This window comes from Fulvia fulva, chromosome 7, assembly GCF_020509005.1.
Source record: "Fulvia fulva chromosome 7, complete sequence".
Lineage (NCBI taxonomy): Eukaryota > Fungi > Ascomycota > Dothideomycetes > Mycosphaerellales > Mycosphaerellaceae > Fulvia > Fulvia fulva.
Genome location: NC_063018.1, coordinates 160,665 through 181,631, shown reverse-complemented (window position 1 = coordinate 181,631; position 20,967 = coordinate 160,665). Strand labels below are relative to the sequence as shown.

General features: G+C 47.7%; 3 protein-coding genes across 3 annotated transcripts; all 3 read left to right on the top strand.

Annotated features, from left to right (window-relative positions):
* Window positions 1-18,725: 18,725 nt before the first annotated feature.
* On the top strand, window positions 18,726-19,187 carry CLAFUR5_09856 (uncharacterized protein; the record flags this gene model as incomplete). Its single annotated transcript, XM_047909004.1, has 1 exon — window positions 18,726-19,187. One exon carries the CDS (start codon window positions 18,726-18,728, stop codon window positions 19,185-19,187), a length of 462 nt encoding a protein of 153 aa, XP_047764325.1.
* A 396-nt stretch (window positions 19,188-19,583) lies between these two features.
* On the top strand, window positions 19,584-20,036 carry CLAFUR5_09855 (uncharacterized protein; the record flags this gene model as incomplete). The annotated part of the gene is given in 2 exon segments (XM_047909003.1): window positions 19,584-19,796; window positions 19,809-20,036. The coding sequence occupies 2 exon segments, from the start codon at window positions 19,584-19,586 to the stop codon at window positions 20,034-20,036; spliced, it is 441 nt and encodes a 146-aa protein (XP_047764823.1).
* A 341-nt stretch (window positions 20,037-20,377) lies between these two features.
* On the top strand, window positions 20,378-20,956 carry CLAFUR5_09854 (uncharacterized protein; the record flags this gene model as incomplete). The annotated part of the gene is made up of 1 exon (XM_047909002.1): window positions 20,378-20,956. The coding sequence occupies one exon, from the start codon at window positions 20,378-20,380 to the stop codon at window positions 20,954-20,956; it is 579 nt and encodes a 192-aa protein (XP_047764327.1).
* Window positions 20,957-20,967: the final 11 nt, after the last annotated feature.

The window sequence follows — 20,967 nt, the reverse complement described above, 5'->3', positions numbered from 1 at the left end:
ACTAAATGATTAATAGTCTGCTAGTATAAGGCATTAGGACATGTTTGTATCTAGGTCCGTTTAGTCTTGCTATTAGTCTTGCTATTGGTTTTCCCGTCCCTCCTCCTGTTCTTCCCTTTAGGGTTAGCTCCCTATTATTTGGTTGATTCTTATTTGTCTATTGCTCTACGCTGCCTTATATAAGAACGTTAGTCTCCCTATTACTAGCACTATTTATGGCTCCTCTTATAGCCGGGGAATAGTAGTCATATAGCTATATCTATAGAAGTGGTACAGTTCTTAGTAAAAGTAGCCCGCTCGGTAGTATAGCCCGCTCGGTAGTAAAGTACGTTAACGCTATTAGGAAACTTTAGTAGAGGAGGCTTATTGCTATTAAGTATACCCTAATCTCTAAGATAGTTATAGACGGGTTTATAAAACTAAAGACTAGTCTACACTTCTAGAGGTTTATAAGCTAGCTTAACCTGTTATAAAAGGGTCTAAGTACTATTAATAGGAAGTGAGTAGACTACAACCTCCTATACGAGATAAGTAGGAGTATTAAGATATATATATATATATTATTCATTATACTATTATAGAGCCTGTTAGCCTATATAGCTATACTACCTACTTCTAGTTATAAAGGGGAAACTCGTATTATAGAGTAAAAACCCCTCTCCTCTCCTAGATATTCTTAACCTTACCTTCTTTTATGTTTTCCTTATTAAGGGTATACTAGTGTTATAGGCCTGCCCTAATAACTACCCTATCTATACCCCCTTGACCTCCCGCCTCTTCTCTATCTACTCCTCCGTCTTACTAGCTAGCGCGAACTGTTTAAGAAAGCCCTACTATAGTATCTACTATACTATCCGTCTTACGTCTCGCTTATCCGTTACGATTAACTAGTAGTCGCGTCTTACTACCTTAGCTCTCTACTAGCCTCGTCCTTCTACCTATTACGGGCACTATAGTATTATATACTCCGGGTTCGATAACGGGTAGTTATACTAGTATACTAGGCTATATACGTCCGGGACTTTCCTTCTATATAGATAGATAGATTATTCATTCGCCTGTTTTAGTGCCCTATGGCCTATGCAGGTCTCTCGCTATTTAGGTCTATTTGTGTAGGTAGGAAACCCGATTAACGGATGAAAACCTCCTCGTCTTTGCCCTCCTCGTTCTTTCCTGTCTTGTCCTTTCGTTCTCCTTCCTTCAGGGTACGCTAGTGTCATGGTTGTTACCCTATAACTACCTTGCCCGTAACCCTAGTGATGTCCTCCTCTCGATTCCCTTTCTCCCTTCTGTTTCCCCGGCTCTTCTCTCTCTCTCCCTCCTCTCTATCCACCTTTCCGTTTCTACTGCTAGGGAGAATTGCTCTAGGTAGTCCTCGTTAAGGATCCATCTTGTCACTCTCCTTATATCTTGTCTGTCCTGGATGATGGCCTGGTATTGCCTGTCTCTTGCCTTCGCCCTCTACTGGCTTCTCCCTTTTACCCACTTAGTACAGTTCAGCACTATGTGCTCCGGGTTTTGGGATAGGTAGCCACAGGGGCAACGTTTGGAATCGTATCCTAGGACTCTTCTTTGGTGCAAGTATGCTCTTAGCCCAATGTGCTCAGAGCGAATCTGGATAGCTATGCTTGCTTCCGCCCTCTTCAGGTCTTTATAGATAAGGTAGTTATACCTCCCGAAGGTCCTGGCCGCTGGTGGGGCTCCTGGCCTCACCGGTTTTTGGTTCCAACGCGTTTCCTATAGGTGACCTGCGATCCTTTCTGCTTGGCTTGGCTTCTTTTTCCCTTTGTCCCCTGTGTTAGCTTGCTCCCTCAGAGCTTCTCTCTGTTCAAGGGCTGCTAGGATTTCCTGTGATGTTTTTAGGTCTGCTTCCTTCTGTGGGATCATGTGTGGCCGGTTGGGTCTTCTCCTCCTCTCCCACTGGGTTCTTATCCTTTGAGTAGCTGCTTGGATGGTTCCCTGGGCTGGGTATGCTGATGTCTTCTCTGCGTATTGACACCTCATGCCCTGGAGGTACTCCCTGATGGGGGCTGTACCTGATTCCATTTCTATTGTCCTGTGAGGGGTTGACTTGTATGCCCCTAGTACTCTCTTTAGGCAGGCTGCCTGCGCTCTGTTGAGGGGGTCCTCAATTCTCTTCGGGATGTGTTTTTCCGCTGCCCAAATTGCTGCTCCATATAGCATTGCGGGCTTGACAATGGCCTTGTACATGGTCTGGGCCTTTGTGAAGGTCGCCCCCCAGGTTGACGCAGTGAGTCTCTCGATTGATTGTCTGTTGGTGTCCGCTCTCGCTTGCGCCTTCTTCACTTGTGGTCCCCAGCTGAGTTTCGGGTCTAGCCATATCCCAAGGACTCTGAGTTCCCTTGTAGGATGGGTCTCGAACCCCTGGATTTTTACTGGTGCTGCCAAGTTGTGTTTTGTCTTTGCCTTGCTAAAATGGATAAGTTGGTACTTGTCCGGTGCGAATTTTGCCCCATGCTCTCTTGCCCACTTTTCGTATTGTCTATGTCTCTCCTCTAGGAGTGCGCAGTTTTCCTCTGTGGACCCCGACCACGCTAGGATATTTGTGTCATCCACGAACCCCGATGCTAAGGTGTTTGCTGTTTCTAGGAGTGGGGTCAGGTCGGCCATAAAGAGGAGGAACAGAATTGGGGAGAGTGTAGAGCCCTGTGGGATGCCCGTGTTCGCAATTGGGGTCTGCGGGGCTTTGAAGGACCCTAGGAGGATCTGGGTTGTTCTGTCCTTAAGGAATGACTGCACAAAGTGTACTATCTAGGCTGGGATGCTTTTCATTCTGAGGATGTGTAGGAGCCTTGCGTGGGACACATTGTCGAAAGCCCCTGATATGTCTAGTGAAAGCAGTGAGGCTACCTTGTTGTTGCTATAGTGCCAGATGTGTCTGATTTGCTCTGTGATCAGTTCGACTGCTATGAGGGTAGATCTCTTTTGTCTCCCCCCCATTTGCGTTGCCGGGAGGAGGTTGTGTTCTTCTACTATTCCGGTGAGCCTTATAGCCACGACCTTCTCTAGGAGCTTCCCTAGTGTGTTCAGCAACGCAATTGGTCTGTATGACTTCAACTTGGTATAGTCTTCCTTTTGGGGTTTCCTTAGGACGCAAGTCAGTGATTGCCTAAAGGCCTTTGGGCAATACCCCTGCTTTATGTACTGGGTAAAGATTGGCGCAAGCACTGGAGTGATAAGGCTGCTACTAGCTTTTAGGTAACAGTTAGGGATCTTGTCTGGGCCTAGGGCTTTGTTGCCCTTCAGTTTCTTGATAATGTTTCCGATCTCTATAGTAGACACTTGCTAGTTAGCCTCCCTTGGCGGAGGAATGTGTGTTCCTGGGATGTTGCTTAGGTCTGCCTCTACCTGAGTCCCGAAGAAGTGGTCTGCGAATGCTTTCGCTTTCCCTATCGGAGTGGTTTGCGTTTCCCCGTCTTGGTCCTGTATTGAGGGAAACTGGGGCGGGGAGTTTCGTTCCTCGTCTGGTTTCCTGGCCCATTCTGCTAGTCTCTAGATTTGTTCCGGGTGTTCTGTGATCATCCCTACAGTTGACCTCCACTCCTGCGTCTTGTCTCTTCTGATCTGCGCCTTCTTTGCTTTGCACGCGTTGTTATAGGCTTCCCAGTTTGCTTGGGTGCGTCGTTGCTCCCATCTCCTTCTTGCTCTCCTTGCCTCCTTGACTTTGGCTGTGCACTCTGGTGTCCAGTATGGCTTCTGGTATAGCGACCATCTCTTCTCAGGTATATGGGCCTGGGCTGCCCTTTGCATAGCTTCTATCAGCTACTCCACTGCTCGGTCAATCCCCTCCGTTGTGTGTATATTGTCAATGTTCACCTGTTCTAGTTCGCCTTCTAGCCGCTGCTGTACTAGTGTCCACTCGGCCTGCTTCCAGCAGAGCCTCCTCTCAGGTTCCCTCTCCTCCTCAACTGTGAGTTGGATGTCGGTTTGGATTGGATAGTGGTCTGATGAGGACTCTAGTTGGTCATTGACTGTGTAGCTTTCTACCCGTCGTGTTAAGGCGTAGGACATAAAGCATAGGTCTAGCGTGCTAGAACTGTTGTTTCTAGCCCAAGTTTCTGTTCCCTTTGGCGTGATCAAGTCCATTTGGGCTGTTTCCATCTGACCAATGAGCCTCCCTGCTAAGAAGTGGTGTGCTAGGGTGAAGTCCGATCCCCACTTTGGGTGGTGGAGGTTGAAATCTCCTATCACGATGTTGTGGTTTTGTTGGTCCATTGCTTCCGGGAGCCTTCCTAGCGTGTGTAGTTGTGTGCTGCTTCTGGACTCTGGAGGTGGGTTGTATACGCTATGGATCAGGACTTGGCCTTGAGTTGTTTTGAGCTGCACTGTGGTGATATCCCTGTCGGTTCTCGGCCAGGCCTGCCAGTCCTCTGCTAGTACCTTCTTACTGACATAGATACAAGTTCGTGGGACTCCCTCGGTTCTGTTTATTACTACGTGGTATCTCGGGTCTCGCACAGTTGATGGAATCCTAGAGTGTGGGTTGATCCATGGTTCCTATATTGCTATAATGTGGTGTTCCTCCGGGTCTAAGGCTTGTAGAAAGCTCCTTTAGACCTTGTCTTTGCTTCTGTTCACATTATACTAAATGATTAATAGTCTGCTAGTATAAGGCATTAGGACATGTTTGTATCTAGGTCCGTTTAGTCTTGCTATTAGTCTTGCTATTGGTTTTCCCGTCCCTCCTCCTGTTCTTCCCTTTAGGGTTAGCTCCCTATTATTTGGTTGATTCTTATTTGTCTATTGCTCTACGCTGCCTTATATAAGAACGTTAGTCTCCCTATTACTAGCACTATTTATGGCTCCTCTTATAGCCGGGGAATAGTAGTCATATAGCTATATCTATAGAAGTGGTACAGTTCTTAGTAAAAGTAGCCCGCTCGGTAGTATAGCCCGCTCGGTAGTAAAGTACGTTAACGCTATTAGGAAACTTTAGTAGAGGAGGCTTATTGCTATTAAGTATACCCTAATCTCTAAGATAGTTATAGACGGGTTTATAAAACTAAAGACTAGTCTACACTTCTAGAGGTTTATAAGCTAGCTTAACCTGTTATAAAAGGGTCTAAGTACTATTAATAGGAAGTGAGTAGACTACAACCTCCTATACGAGATAAGTAGGAGTATTAAGATATATATATATATATATATTATTCATTATACTATTATAGAGCCTGTTAGCCTATATAGCTATACTACCTACTTCTAGTTATAAAGGGGAAACTCGTATTATAGAGTAAAAACCCCTCTCCTCTCCTAGATATTCTTAACCTTACCTTCTTTTATGTTTTCCTTATTAAGGGTATACTAGTGTTATAGGCCTGCCCTAATAACTACCCTATCTATACCCCCTTGACCTCCCGCCTCTTCTCTATCTACTCCTCCGTCTTACTAGCTAGCGCGAACTGTTTAAGAAAGCCCTACTATAGTATCTACTATACTATCCGTCTTACGTCTCGCTTATCCGTTACGATTAACTAGTAGTCGCGTCTTACTACCTTAGCTCTCTACTAGCCTCGTCCTTCTACCTATTACGGGCACTATAGTATTATATACTCCGGGTTCGATAACGGGTAGTTATACTAGTATACTAGGCTATATACGTCCGGGACTTTCCTTCTATATAGATAGATAGATTATTCATTCGCCTGTTTTAGTGCCCTATGGCCTATGCAGGTCTCTCGCTATTTAGGTCTATTTGTGTAGGTAGGAAACCCGATTAACGGATGAAAACCTCCTCGTCTTTGCCCTCCTCGTTCTTTCCTGTCTTGTCCTTTCGTTCTCCTTCCTTCAGGGTACGCTAGTGTCATGGTTGTTACCCTATAACTACCTTGCCCGTAACCCTAGTGATGTCCTCCTCTCGATTCCCTTTCTCCCTTCTGTTTCCCCGGCTCTTCTCTCTCTCTCCCTCCTCTCTATCCACCTTTCCGTTTCTACTGCTAGGGAGAATTGCTCTAGGTAGTCCTCGTTAAGGATCCATCTTGTCACTCTCCTTATATCTTGTCTGTCCTGGATGATGGCCTGGTATTGCCTGTCTCTTGCCTTCGCCCTCTACTGGCTTCTCCCTTTTACCCACTTAGTACAGTTCAGCACTATGTGCTCCGGGTTTTGGGATAGGTAGCCACAGGGGCAACGTTTGGAATCGTATCCTAGGACTCTTCTTTGGTGCAAGTATGCTCTTAGCCCAATGTGCTCAGAGCGAATCTGGATAGCTATGCTTGCTTCCGCCCTCTTCAGGTCTTTATAGATAAGGTAGTTATACCTCCCGAAGGTCCTGGCCGCTGGTGGGGCTCCTGGCCTCACCGGTTTTTGGTTCCAACGCGTTTCCTATAGGTGACCTGCGATCCTTTCTGCTTGGCTTGGCTTCTTTTTCCCTTTGTCCCCTGTGTTAGCTTGCTCCCTCAGAGCTTCTCTCTGTTCAAGGGCTGCTAGGATTTCCTGTGATGTTTTTAGGTCTGCTTCCTTCTGTGGGATCATGTGTGGCCGGTTGGGTCTTCTCCTCCTCTCCCACTGGGTTCTTATCCTTTGAGTAGCTGCTTGGATGGTTCCCTGGGCTGGGTATGCTGATGTCTTCTCTGCGTATTGACACCTCATGCCCTGGAGGTACTCCCTGATGGGGGCTGTACCTGATTCCATTTCTATTGTCCTGTGAGGGGTTGACTTGTATGCCCCTAGTACTCTCTTTAGGCAGGCTGCCTGCGCTCTGTTGAGGGGGTCCTCAATTCTCTTCGGGATGTGTTTTTCCGCTGCCCAAATTGCTGCTCCATATAGCATTGCGGGCTTGACAATGGCCTTGTACATGGTCTGGGCCTTTGTGAAGGTCGCCCCCCAGGTTGACGCAGTGAGTCTCTCGATTGATTGTCTGTTGGTGTCCGCTCTCGCTTGCGCCTTCTTCACTTGTGGTCCCCAGCTGAGTTTCGGGTCTAGCCATATCCCAAGGACTCTGAGTTCCCTTGTAGGATGGGTCTCGAACCCCTGGATTTTTACTGGTGCTGCCAAGTTGTGTTTTGTCTTTGCCTTGCTAAAATGGATAAGTTGGTACTTGTCCGGTGCGAATTTTGCCCCATGCTCTCTTGCCCACTTTTCGTATTGTCTATGTCTCTCCTCTAGGAGTGCGCAGTTTTCCTCTGTGGACCCCGACCACGCTAGGATATTTGTGTCATCCACGAACCCCGATGCTAAGGTGTTTGCTGTTTCTAGGAGTGGGGTCAGGTCGGCCATAAAGAGGAGGAACAGAATTGGGGAGAGTGTAGAGCCCTGTGGGATGCCCGTGTTCGCAATTGGGGTCTGCGGGGCTTTGAAGGACCCTAGGAGGATCTGGGTTGTTCTGTCCTTAAGGAATGACTGCACAAAGTGTACTATCTAGGCTGGGATGCTTTTCATTCTGAGGATGTGTAGGAGCCTTGCGTGGGACACATTGTCGAAAGCCCCTGATATGTCTAGTGAAAGCAGTGAGGCTACCTTGTTGTTGCTATAGTGCCAGATGTGTCTGATTTGCTCTGTGATCAGTTCGACTGCTATGAGGGTAGATCTCTTTTGTCTCCCCCCCATTTGCGTTGCCGGGAGGAGGTTGTGTTCTTCTACTATTCCGGTGAGCCTTATAGCCACGACCTTCTCTAGGAGCTTCCCTAGTGTGTTCAGCAACGCAATTGGTCTGTATGACTTCAACTTGGTATAGTCTTCCTTTTGGGGTTTCCTTAGGACGCAAGTCAGTGATTGCCTAAAGGCCTTTGGGCAATACCCCTGCTTTATGTACTGGGTAAAGATTGGCGCAAGCACTGGAGTGATAAGGCTGCTACTAGCTTTTAGGTAACAGTTAGGGATCTTGTCTGGGCCTAGGGCTTTGTTGCCCTTCAGTTTCTTGATAATGTTTCCGATCTCTATAGTAGACACTTGCTAGTTAGCCTCCCTTGGCGGAGGAATGTGTGTTCCTGGGATGTTGCTTAGGTCTGCCTCTACCTGAGTCCCGAAGAAGTGGTCTGCGAATGCTTTCGCTTTCCCTATCGGAGTGGTTTGCGTTTCCCCGTCTTGGTCCTGTATTGAGGGAAACTGGGGCGGGGAGTTTCGTTCCTCGTCTGGTTTCCTGGCCCATTCTGCTAGTCTCTAGATTTGTTCCGGGTGTTCTGTGATCATCCCTACAGTTGACCTCCACTCCTGCGTCTTGTCTCTTCTGATCTGCGCCTTCTTTGCTTTGCACGCGTTGTTATAGGCTTCCCAGTTTGCTTGGGTGCGTCGTTGCTCCCATCTCCTTCTTGCTCTCCTTGCCTCCTTGACTTTGGCTGTGCACTCTGGTGTCCAGTATGGCTTCTGGTATAGCGACCATCTCTTCTCAGGTATATGGGCCTGGGCTGCCCTTTGCATAGCTTCTATCAGCTACTCCACTGCTCGGTCAATCCCCTCCGTTGTGTGTATATTGTCAATGTTCACCTGTTCTAGTTCGCCTTCTAGCCGCTGCTGTACTAGTGTCCACTCGGCCTGCTTCCAGCAGAGCCTCCTCTCAGGTTCCCTCTCCTCCTCAACTGTGAGTTGGATGTCGGTTTGGATTGGATAGTGGTCTGATGAGGACTCTAGTTGGTCATTGACTGTGTAGCTTTCTACCCGTCGTGTTAAGGCGTAGGACATAAAGCATAGGTCTAGCGTGCTAGAACTGTTGTTTCTAGCCCAAGTTTCTGTTCCCTTTGGCGTGATCAAGTCCATTTGGGCTGTTTCCATCTGACCAATGAGCCTCCCTGCTAAGAAGTGGTGTGCTAGGGTGAAGTCCGATCCCCACTTTGGGTGGTGGAGGTTGAAATCTCCTATCACGATGTTGTGGTTTTGTTGGTCCATTGCTTCCGGGAGCCTTCCTAGCGTGTGTAGTTGTGTGCTGCTTCTGGACTCTGGAGGTGGGTTGTATACGCTATGGATCAGGACTTGGCCTTGAGTTGTTTTGAGCTGCACTGTGGTGATATCCCTGTCGGTTCTCGGCCAGGCCTGCCAGTCCTCTGCTAGTACCTTCTTACTGACATAGATACAAGTTCGTGGGACTCCCTCGGTTCTGTTTATTACTACGTGGTATCTCGGGTCTCGCACAGTTGATGGAATCCTAGAGTGTGGGTTGATCCATGGTTCCTATATTGCTATAATGTGGTGTTCCTCCGGGTCTAAGGCTTGTAGAAAGCTCCTTTAGACCTTGTCTTTGCTTCTGTTCACATTATACTAAATGATTAATAGTCTGCTAGTATAAGGCATTAGGACATGTTTGTATCTAGGTCCGTTTAGTCTTGCTATTAGTCTTGCTATTGGTTTTCCCGTCCCTCCTCCTGTTCTTCCCTTTAGGGTTAGCTCCCTATTATTTGGTTGATTCTTATTTGTCTATTGCTCTACGCTGCCTTATATAAGAACGTTAGTCTCCCTATTACTAGCACTATTTATGGCTCCTCTTATAGCCGGGGAATAGTAGTCATATAGCTATATCTATAGAAGTGGTACAGTTCTTAGTAAAAGTAGCCCGCTCGGTAGTATAGCCCGCTCGGTAGTAAAGTACGTTAACGCTATTAGGAAACTTTAGTAGAGGAGGCTTATTGCTATTAAGTATACCCTAATCTCTAAGATAGTTATAGACGGGTTTATAAAACTAAAGACTAGTCTACACTTCTAGAGGTTTATAAGCTAGCTTAACCTGTTATAAAAGGGTCTAAGTACTATTAATAGGAAGTGAGTAGACTACAACCTCCTATACGAGATAAGTAGGAGTATTAAGATATATATATATATATATTATTCATTATACTATTATAGAGCCTGTTAGCCTATATAGCTATACTACCTACTTCTAGTTATAAAGGGGAAACTCGTATTATAGAGTAAAAACCCCTCTCCTCTCCTAGATATTCTTAACCTTACCTTCTTTTATGTTTTCCTTATTAAGGGTATACTAGTGTTATAGGCCTGCCCTAATAACTACCCTATCTATACCCCCTTGACCTCCCGCCTCTTCTCTATCTACTCCTCCGTCTTACTAGCTAGCGCGAACTGTTTAAGAAAGCCCTACTATAGTATCTACTATACTATCCGTCTTACGTCTCGCTTATCCGTTACGATTAACTAGTAGTCGCGTCTTACTACCTTAGCTCTCTACTAGCCTCGTCCTTCTACCTATTACGGGCACTATAGTATTATATACTCCGGGTTCGATAACGGGTAGTTATACTAGTATACTAGGCTATATACGTCCGGGACTTTCCTTCTATATAGATAGATAGATTATTCATTCGCCTGTTTTAGTGCCCTATGGCCTATGCAGGTCTCTCGCTATTTAGGTCTATTTGTGTAGGTAGGAAACCCGATTAACGGATGAAAACCTCCTCGTCTTTGCCCTCCTCGTTCTTTCCTGTCTTGTCCTTTCGTTCTCCTTCCTTCAGGGTACGCTAGTGTCATGGTTGTTACCCTATAACTACCTTGCCCGTAACCCTAGTGATGTCCTCCTCTCGATTCCCTTTCTCCCTTCTGTTTCCCCGGCTCTTCTCTCTCTCTCCCTCCTCTCTATCCACCTTTCCGTTTCTACTGCTAGGGAGAATTGCTCTAGGTAGTCCTCGTTAAGGATCCATCTTGTCACTCTCCTTATATCTTGTCTGTCCTGGATGATGGCCTGGTATTGCCTGTCTCTTGCCTTCGCCCTCTACTGGCTTCTCCCTTTTACCCACTTAGTACAGTTCAGCACTATGTGCTCCGGGTTTTGGGATAGGTAGCCACAGGGGCAACGTTTGGAATCGTATCCTAGGACTCTTCTTTGGTGCAAGTATGCTCTTAGCCCAATGTGCTCAGAGCGAATCTGGATAGCTATGCTTGCTTCCGCCCTCTTCAGGTCTTTATAGATAAGGTAGTTATACCTCCCGAAGGTCCTGGCCGCTGGTGGGGCTCCTGGCCTCACCGGTTTTTGGTTCCAACGCGTTTCCTATAGGTGACCTGCGATCCTTTCTGCTTGGCTTGGCTTCTTTTTCCCTTTGTCCCCTGTGTTAGCTTGCTCCCTCAGAGCTTCTCTCTGTTCAAGGGCTGCTAGGATTTCCTGTGATGTTTTTAGGTCTGCTTCCTTCTGTGGGATCATGTGTGGCCGGTTGGGTCTTCTCCTCCTCTCCCACTGGGTTCTTATCCTTTGAGTAGCTGCTTGGATGGTTCCCTGGGCTGGGTATGCTGATGTCTTCTCTGCGTATTGACACCTCATGCCCTGGAGGTACTCCCTGATGGGGGCTGTACCTGATTCCATTTCTATTGTCCTGTGAGGGGTTGACTTGTATGCCCCTAGTACTCTCTTTAGGCAGGCTGCCTGCGCTCTGTTGAGGGGGTCCTCAATTCTCTTCGGGATGTGTTTTTCCGCTGCCCAAATTGCTGCTCCATATAGCATTGCGGGCTTGACAATGGCCTTGTACATGGTCTGGGCCTTTGTGAAGGTCGCCCCCCAGGTTGACGCAGTGAGTCTCTCGATTGATTGTCTGTTGGTGTCCGCTCTCGCTTGCGCCTTCTTCACTTGTGGTCCCCAGCTGAGTTTCGGGTCTAGCCATATCCCAAGGACTCTGAGTTCCCTTGTAGGATGGGTCTCGAACCCCTGGATTTTTACTGGTGCTGCCAAGTTGTGTTTTGTCTTTGCCTTGCTAAAATGGATAAGTTGGTACTTGTCCGGTGCGAATTTTGCCCCATGCTCTCTTGCCCACTTTTCGTATTGTCTATGTCTCTCCTCTAGGAGTGCGCAGTTTTCCTCTGTGGACCCCGACCACGCTAGGATATTTGTGTCATCCACGAACCCCGATGCTAAGGTGTTTGCTGTTTCTAGGAGTGGGGTCAGGTCGGCCATAAAGAGGAGGAACAGAATTGGGGAGAGTGTAGAGCCCTGTGGGATGCCCGTGTTCGCAATTGGGGTCTGCGGGGCTTTGAAGGACCCTAGGAGGATCTGGGTTGTTCTGTCCTTAAGGAATGACTGCACAAAGTGTACTATCTAGGCTGGGATGCTTTTCATTCTGAGGATGTGTAGGAGCCTTGCGTGGGACACATTGTCGAAAGCCCCTGATATGTCTAGTGAAAGCAGTGAGGCTACCTTGTTGTTGCTATAGTGCCAGATGTGTCTGATTTGCTCTGTGATCAGTTCGACTGCTATGAGGGTAGATCTCTTTTGTCTCCCCCCCATTTGCGTTGCCGGGAGGAGGTTGTGTTCTTCTACTATTCCGGTGAGCCTTATAGCCACGACCTTCTCTAGGAGCTTCCCTAGTGTGTTCAGCAACGCAATTGGTCTGTATGACTTCAACTTGGTATAGTCTTCCTTTTGGGGTTTCCTTAGGACGCAAGTCAGTGATTGCCTAAAGGCCTTTGGGCAATACCCCTGCTTTATGTACTGGGTAAAGATTGGCGCAAGCACTGGAGTGATAAGGCTGCTACTAGCTTTTAGGTAACAGTTAGGGATCTTGTCTGGGCCTAGGGCTTTGTTGCCCTTCAGTTTCTTGATAATGTTTCCGATCTCTATAGTAGACACTTGCTAGTTAGCCTCCCTTGGCGGAGGAATGTGTGTTCCTGGGATGTTGCTTAGGTCTGCCTCTACCTGAGTCCCGAAGAAGTGGTCTGCGAATGCTTTCGCTTTCCCTATCGGAGTGGTTTGCGTTTCCCCGTCTTGGTCCTGTATTGAGGGAAACTGGGGCGGGGAGTTTCGTTCCTCGTCTGGTTTCCTGGCCCATTCTGCTAGTCTCTAGATTTGTTCCGGGTGTTCTGTGATCATCCCTACAGTTGACCTCCACTCCTGCGTCTTGTCTCTTCTGATCTGCGCCTTCTTTGCTTTGCACGCGTTGTTATAGGCTTCCCAGTTTGCTTGGGTGCGTCGTTGCTCCCATCTCCTTCTTGCTCTCCTTGCCTCCTTGACTTTGGCTGTGCACTCTGGTGTCCAGTATGGCTTCTGGTATAGCGACCATCTCTTCTCAGGTATATGGGCCTGGGCTGCCCTTTGCATAGCTTCTATCAGCTACTCCACTGCTCGGTCAATCCCCTCCGTTGTGTGTATATTGTCAATGTTCACCTGTTCTAGTTCGCCTTCTAGCCGCTGCTGTACTAGTGTCCACTCGGCCTGCTTCCAGCAGAGCCTCCTCTCAGGTTCCCTCTCCTCCTCAACTGTGAGTTGGATGTCGGTTTGGATTGGATAGTGGTCTGATGAGGACTCTAGTTGGTCATTGACTGTGTAGCTTTCTACCCGTCGTGTTAAGGCGTAGGACATAAAGCATAGGTCTAGCGTGCTAGAACTGTTGTTTCTAGCCCAAGTTTCTGTTCCCTTTGGCGTGATCAAGTCCATTTGGGCTGTTTCCATCTGACCAATGAGCCTCCCTGCTAAGAAGTGGTGTGCTAGGGTGAAGTCCGATCCCCACTTTGGGTGGTGGAGGTTGAAATCTCCTATCACGATGTTGTGGTTTTGTTGGTCCATTGCTTCCGGGAGCCTTCCTAGCGTGTGTAGTTGTGTGCTGCTTCTGGACTCTGGAGGTGGGTTGTATACGCTATGGATCAGGACTTGGCCTTGAGTTGTTTTGAGCTGCACTGTGGTGATATCCCTGTCGGTTCTCGGCCAGGCCTGCCAGTCCTCTGCTAGTACCTTCTTACTGACATAGATACAAGTTCGTGGGACTCCCTCGGTTCTGTTTATTACTACGTGGTATCTCGGGTCTCGCACAGTTGATGGAATCCTAGAGTGTGGGTTGATCCATGGTTCCTATATTGCTATAATGTGGTGTTCCTCCGGGTCTAAGGCTTGTAGAAAGCTCCTTTAGACCTTGTCTTTGCTTCTGTTCACATTATACTAAATGATTAATAGTCTGCTAGTATAAGGCATTAGGACATGTTTGTATCTAGGTCCGTTTAGTCTTGCTATTAGTCTTGCTATTGGTTTTCCCGTCCCTCCTCCTGTTCTTCCCTTTAGGGTTAGCTCCCTATTATTTGGTTGATTCTTATTTGTCTATTGCTCTACGCTGCCTTATATAAGAACGTTAGTCTCCCTATTGCTGGCACTATTTGTGGCTCCTCTTGTGGCCGGGGTCTCTTATTCGGGTGGGTGGTTCTCTCTAGTTGTTTCTGTTCACCTACTAGGAACCTGGTTGGTGTTGTTACCCTTGCTTCCCGCGCTCTCCACTGGGCTGATAGTCTAACTGGGCATTGGTTTGACCATGCCGGGTGTTTTCTCCCACATGCTGCGCATCTTGTGTCCTCCTTCCGTTTTTGGCACTCTTGGGTCGCGTGATCACTAGCACAGTATGAGCAGACTGGTGTGGCTTTGCTACACTTTGGGGCAATATGTCCGTACTGTTGACAGTTGAAACATTGAAGGATTCTGTGGTTGCTCTGATGGATTTCTACATCCAGCCTCTCAAAGTCCCAGTACAACCCTTGGTCTAAGACCTTGTTCGCTTGCTCTGGTGTTGCAACCCATAAGATCAGCGAGGAGGCCCTCTTGCCCTCCTCTATCTTCCTCTTGACCCACGCTGTCTTTGTGATCTGTAGTCCTGGTGCTGTTACCTAGTTTTGCCTCTGGAGGTTTGGTGTATCCCTTTGTGTATCAAAGGTTCGTGGGACCCTATGCGCAATTACCATGTACTGTTGATGGGAGACTTTCGCTGTGCTCCCGATCTTCAGTGTCCACTCCTTGTTTATTTCGAGGGCCTTCTTGTCCTGTACGTGTGCTGTAAACAGCTTGACCCCTTTGTTGTCTGCCCTTGCCCCTACTATTCCCTTTACTCCGATCTTCTCGACTATCTCCCTCCCGGTCATCTTTCCTATCTCTTCCTTCTCTTTCTGGTCCGTAATATGGACTCGTAGTACTGTGCTTTGAGGGGGGGTGGGTTGGCTCGCGATTGTTGCCCAGGTCGTTGGGCCCTGGGTCTGTCTCGGGTCTCTTTGAGGGTTGTTTCTTGCGTTTCGTGTTGCTGCCTCGATTGCCATGTTGATCGTAGTGCTTGTTTGTCGTTTGAGCGCCTTCAGTCCCCCGAGCAGTTCGCTCATTACTCCTTTCAGTGCTCTCTCCGGAAACCTCCCTTCTTCTGCCGCTACCATCTCTTCCGCCTTCTTGCAGAGCGTCCTCCACTCGTCTCCCCCTTGCTCTCGGTCGTCTACTACCGTCGTCGTCGCCATTTTTCAATCCGTTCTAACCTTCAGGTATAGTATATACAACTTATAAGTAGTAGTAGAAGGAATCCTTTGTCGTTTTCCTTCTATATAGGTAGGCCCTTAATCCGATATATTTGGACCTAATATATATTGCGATACTTACTTCGGCCCTTATTAGGTCACGGTAGAGTAGGTAGTTATGTCTCTAGAAGGGGCGTAAGGCTAGGGCTCCTCGATTTAGTAGGGAATTCTCTTTATATTCCTATTCCTAAAGGTAGCCCGCTACCTACTCTACGAGGCTTTACGTCTTTACCTTACTACCCTTTTTCCTCCGTACCTTTTACTCCTCCTCCTTCCTCTCTAGCTACTCCTAGGTTCGCTTAACGACTTTAAACGTGTATAGGTTGTCTTGCTTTTAGCTTTAACGTACCCTAAGGCTAGGTAGTCGGTTGTACCTCCTAGCGATCTTCTTCGTAGAGTCCTAAATAGCTTATTATACTAGATAATCCGCCGTCTTCTTAGCGTATTAGATCCTCATTCCCTTAATATAATGTTTAATCGGGGGGGACCCTATCTCTACCTCCGCTACTCTCGTTAGCGTTATCTTATAGGCTCCTAGTATCCGTCTAAGGTTCGCGGCCTACGTCCGGTTTAGAGGTCCCTCTATCCGCTTCGGGATCGGTTTACCTACTCCTCCTATCCCCTATATCTAGGCCCCGTAGAGTATTACTAGTTTTATAATCGTCTTCTATATAATCCTTACCTTATTAAACGTAGCTCCCTCTATTAACGTTATAAGTCTAGTTATTATAGCCTCGTTAACCTAGGCTCTATTCTAGGCTTTCCTAATCTAGGGGTTCTAGCTAAGCTTAGGGTCTAGCTAGATTCCTAGGACTCGTAATTCGGGAGAGGGCTTTATTACGTAACCCTAGATAGTTACTATTACTTATATATTATAGTAGGTTCTTGCCTTACTAAACTAGATAAGCTAGTACTTTTCCGGGGCGAAACGGGCGCCGTATCGACTATTACGGTTTACCTCGTAAGGCTATACTTAGTGTTACGTAACCTAGTACGCTAGCGCGCCCGGACCCTAGACCCTAACCTCGACGTTTACTTTATCGCGGCTTCGCGACTTTCTTATCTTCTCTTCTTTATAGAACTTATTCGATTCTAAGGTATTAATATATTTACGCCCTATCTTACGCCTTATCCGTATTATCGACGTACCTATTCCTCGTATACTATTACGGCGGTACTTAGGGTAGTCTATTATCTAAAGTAAGCCTAGATAAGGCTCCGCTAGTATAAAGCTTACGAGCTTCACGACCTCGTCTTTTACCTATTTAGGTAAGTCGGTAGCGCGGGTCCGAGCGGGCCGCTTACGTAGCCGTAATATATACCTCGTATCTTTCTATAAGTAGCCGGTAGTTTTCTTCGGTCGTCGTTAACTAGGCTAGGATGTTCGTATCGTCGACGAACCCCGAGGCCGACGTCTATAGTAAGGTAAGTAGTAGGATTAGGTCCGCTATAAAGATTAAGAAGAGGATCGGGGATAGTATTAAGCCCTAGGGGATCCCGTATTCTATATATATAAGGTTACTCTCCTTTCGCTTCCTAAGGACGATCTACGTTATTCTCTCCTTAAGGAAGGAGTTTACGAAACTTATTACCTCCTACGGGATTCCTTTTTACCGTAGGATATAGAGGAGTCGCTCGTAGGAGACGTTATCGAATACCCCTAAGATATCGAGAGATAATAGTAATATAACCCTATTCCGTCTATAGTACTAGAGAGTATAAACCTATTTAGTAATAAGCTCTATAGCCGTTAGGGTAGATCGTTTGCTCCTACTACCTATCTATATCTCTAGGAGTAGGTTATTATCCTCGACGAGCTATATAATTCTTCTTACTACTACCTTCTCTAGTATCTTTCCGATTATATTTAGGAGTACGATCGGTCTATAGGACTTTAGCTTTATATAGTCTTCCTTCTATAGCTTCTTTAGGACGACTATAAGGGACCGCTTAAATAGCCGTAGGTAGTATCCCTTACGTAGGTAAGCCGTAAATAGTTCGGCGAGGTATAGGGCGACCTCTTCTTTATATTCTTTAAGGAGGAGGTTTAGGATACCGTCGGGTCCCGGGGCCTTACGGCCCTTTAGCTTTCCTATAATCTCCTTTATCTCCTCCTCGCCTACTATCTAGTATATATCGAGTAGCTCCGGGTAGATTGTTCCCTCTATATCCGTTAGGTCGGCTATTAACTCTATCGTAAAGAAGTAGTCGGCGAACGCCTTCGCCTTCCCTTCTAGCGTTGTCTATATTATATAGTATTAAGATATAGTATCTTAAAGGGAGTTAATAATTAGGAAGTAATCTAGTAGCCTAAGGTATCTACGATGACTTAGCTTATAGGGAGTTACCTTCTCTCCTCTTTAGCTTAGATAGACATCTAATATAATCAATATATTAGTTTCTAATATATTGCTATATACTCGTACTATTAGCTAGTTAAAGATTGATCTCTTACTCCACTCCGCTACTATCAAATCGTACCTGTTTAACACTTACAATTATTTAATTAGCTCGCTTCTTAGCCCCGGCGCGGTAGATCCCCTTCCGAGCGACGGATCGAACTACGACGATAGCTAACGTAGCGGTATTACGACGACAGCGGTATTATAGACCCCGCGACGATAGCGAACAATTTGTTTCTTGAGCTACGGGGCCTGCCCTTCGCTCATTTTAATAAGGACGGAGGCCTTTCAATATATCATTTTATATATATTAGTGGGATGCCTCTATAAAGTAACTTCGAAGGAATTATACAACAATATAATTAGGCGAGCTAATTGCGCCAAAGGCGCGTTATAAGAGGCATTAGAGCGCAAGAAAGCGTAGCGCTAAACTTAGCTCGCTAACGCTTACCAATTAGCGCTACGCTTTCTAGCGCGACGTGTAAGCCTACGAACACTCGAGCGAAGGTTATTGCGCCTAGCGGAGCGACACTGCGAAACGAAATATAGATTGCTCCCGGCGAGGCCAGCCGCAGGCAAGGGGGTCCTAGGGGTCTTCCCTAGAAATGAAGAAACAGCATTAACTTCAGGTCTCGGAAGCAGCTTGTCGAAGGGCAGCGCTTGTCGAAGGGCAGCAAGGGTAGCGCTTGTCGAAGGGCAGCGACAGTAAGGCCAGCGATAGTAAGGCCAGCGAAAGTGATAAGGCTAGCGACATCAAGAGCACCTTCGGCGCACAGATACGAGGCTTGGCTCCGCCGCCTCGCAGCGCATTTTTGGTTGGGCTAGGGGAAGGGTCTGGAATGAGCTGTTCGCAGTACTGATGTGTAGAGTCAGACTGTGGCAGTAGAATTGGGTACAAGTGTCGAGGGGGGTGAATGGATACCTCAGACGTCGTAATGACAGTTGATATTGCAGCTCTCACACTGCATCTCCCGAATGCAGTCTATGATACGACGAAGCCAAGGAAAACATGATGCAAACATCATGCCGCAGAACATCAAGCTCCCACATCCTTTCAGACCATGTTGGCATGTGAAAGCTCAGTCATATTTCAGTCGGCTGTCGTGATAGCACACAAATCACATGCTGAACGTTTGGGCCAGCTGGCTTGGCACCAAGGGGTATTTTCCGCCACAAGGTCACAGCAAACCGAACAGACCGAATCATATAACCACATCTTCACTCACCAACACACCAAACCATAAACCCAACAAGTCGAAGACCCATCTCACCATGGGCAACAAATTCAGCACCGAGCAAAAGACCAACATCATCGCCGAAGCTCGCAAACTCGTCAAGAGTGGCCGTGATAGCTTTCCGCTCCCAGAACCACAGCCCTCGCACGCGAGCTATCTGGAGGGACGAGCCTACCCGTTGCTCGCAGATCTTGAGACGCAACTCGGCAAGAAGAACCCCGACTTCGAGAAGATGCAGGACAAGTGTGAGCAGATGGCAGGGGTATTGGCGAGTCCGGATCTGAAGACTTTCTACGAGGTACTGTTCGCGAGTGATCCGGCAGTAAAGGCGAGAGCAAGGGGGAATTAAAATGAGCATAGGGAAGACATGAGAAAATTGATTCAGGCGTAGGGCGGGAAAGAGAGACAGAGAGAGAATGCGTGTATGGGGCGAGACCGGATCGACATTGTGATGTGATTCACATGTGAGTACAAACAGGCGCTGCGTTACTTCTGAAAAAATGTTGACGTTTGCTTAGTCTCGGAACTCAGCATGTGATCCGTGCACTTGCACGTGCTGACGCTGACCTCTTCACTTTCTATCCTTCTAGCCTTGAGCAACATGCACCGAACCATAACGGCACCTTCGATAACTACATAATATTCAAGACCGCTGCCACTGCCTACACAAAGAGAACTCCAACCATCCAGCACATCAGCAAACACCTCTGACATACCCTCACCGACCTCGAAGACCTCCTCCACTATGGCTTCTCCCTCGACACCGACTTCAGGCTCCAAGTCACCTTCAAACTCAGCACCAAACAAAATTTGGTCCCTCCTCAAGATGGGCAACACCCCAAGCAAAACCCACACCGACCTCCTCACCAAAGCTCACGAACTCGTTGCCCGGGTTCGAAGCCAATACCCACTGTCCTACTTCCCCGGAAGCATCGAACACAGCAAGCGTCTCGACACCGTCACCACCTAGCTGGAGGAGATCCTCAAGGAGAAGAAGCCACCGATCGACGTAGTGCAGGTGATGTGTGAGCAACTGGCAGGACTGCTGGACTCGGAGGATGCGAGCGAGACCTATGAGATTTGGGAGGCTAAGTGTCCTGAGTATAGAGAGGCGAAAGTGAGAGAGGACAGTGAGAACTTTGGGGTACTCCTGAAGAGGCAGCGTGAGAAGGCGGGTCTGAAGACTGGAGGATCTTGATGCTTGAGAGGGGAGCGCAGGCACAGGATCTCTGTGGTTTGAGAGAGCTGCCGAATGCTGTTTTACTCGTCCTTCGGCCTCTACATGATATCTAACGACCCTCTTTGAAGCAGCCAGAAGCACCGTGGTCATGATCCATAACCTCTCTGAGACAGTTCTGCGTCCACTGCGTGAGTCGACTCATGTCTCACCCCTCTCGGTACATAGATGACCAACACGATCCAAGCCTCGTAGCAAGCAAGCAAACAATGGGAACTGAACTTACAAGATGAAGCTCGCGTTCGAAGCATACGGCTCAGCTCCATCCTCAGAGTTTCCATCATAAAACGGAGGACACAACCATGCCCGGACGCCTAGACCCAATGTTTCAAATCATCGAAAGAGCCCAGGCTCTGATCCCTCGTGGCAATAGCTTCTATCGACTTGCGCGAGACCTTGGCTTCAAAAAAGAATACAAAAAAGCCAAAGGCATGACTGAGCAGCTCGAAAGACTCATATCGCCGCCAGCTCCTGGGCGACGAGCAGAGGCGATGATCGGCACCGTCCAGAGCATGTGGTATGCTCTACGCACCCGGCGCGGCCTGCGCTGGAAGTCCATTCAAGCCGTCGATAAGCTGTGCGACGAGTTGCTTGCCCTTCTGATGGGAGAGGAGAAGAGAGAGCTCTATCGGAAGATGGACAGTAAGATAGCCATGTGGAACGGGTTCAAAAGGAGGATCGAGGATGATGAGAATTATCGGGTTTCTGGTGGGAGGGTTGCCACGCCAAGTATAGAGGACGATGATGACCCTGAGATGTCTGGTGGCAGCTTGGATGTTGAAGATTATCGCGGTGCATCAGCTGAAAGGACCGTTGCGCCGAGAGTCGAGAGTGAGAATGTTGATCAACGGGGATTTCCCGTCATGCCTAAAGGCTGGTGAGTAGTATACAA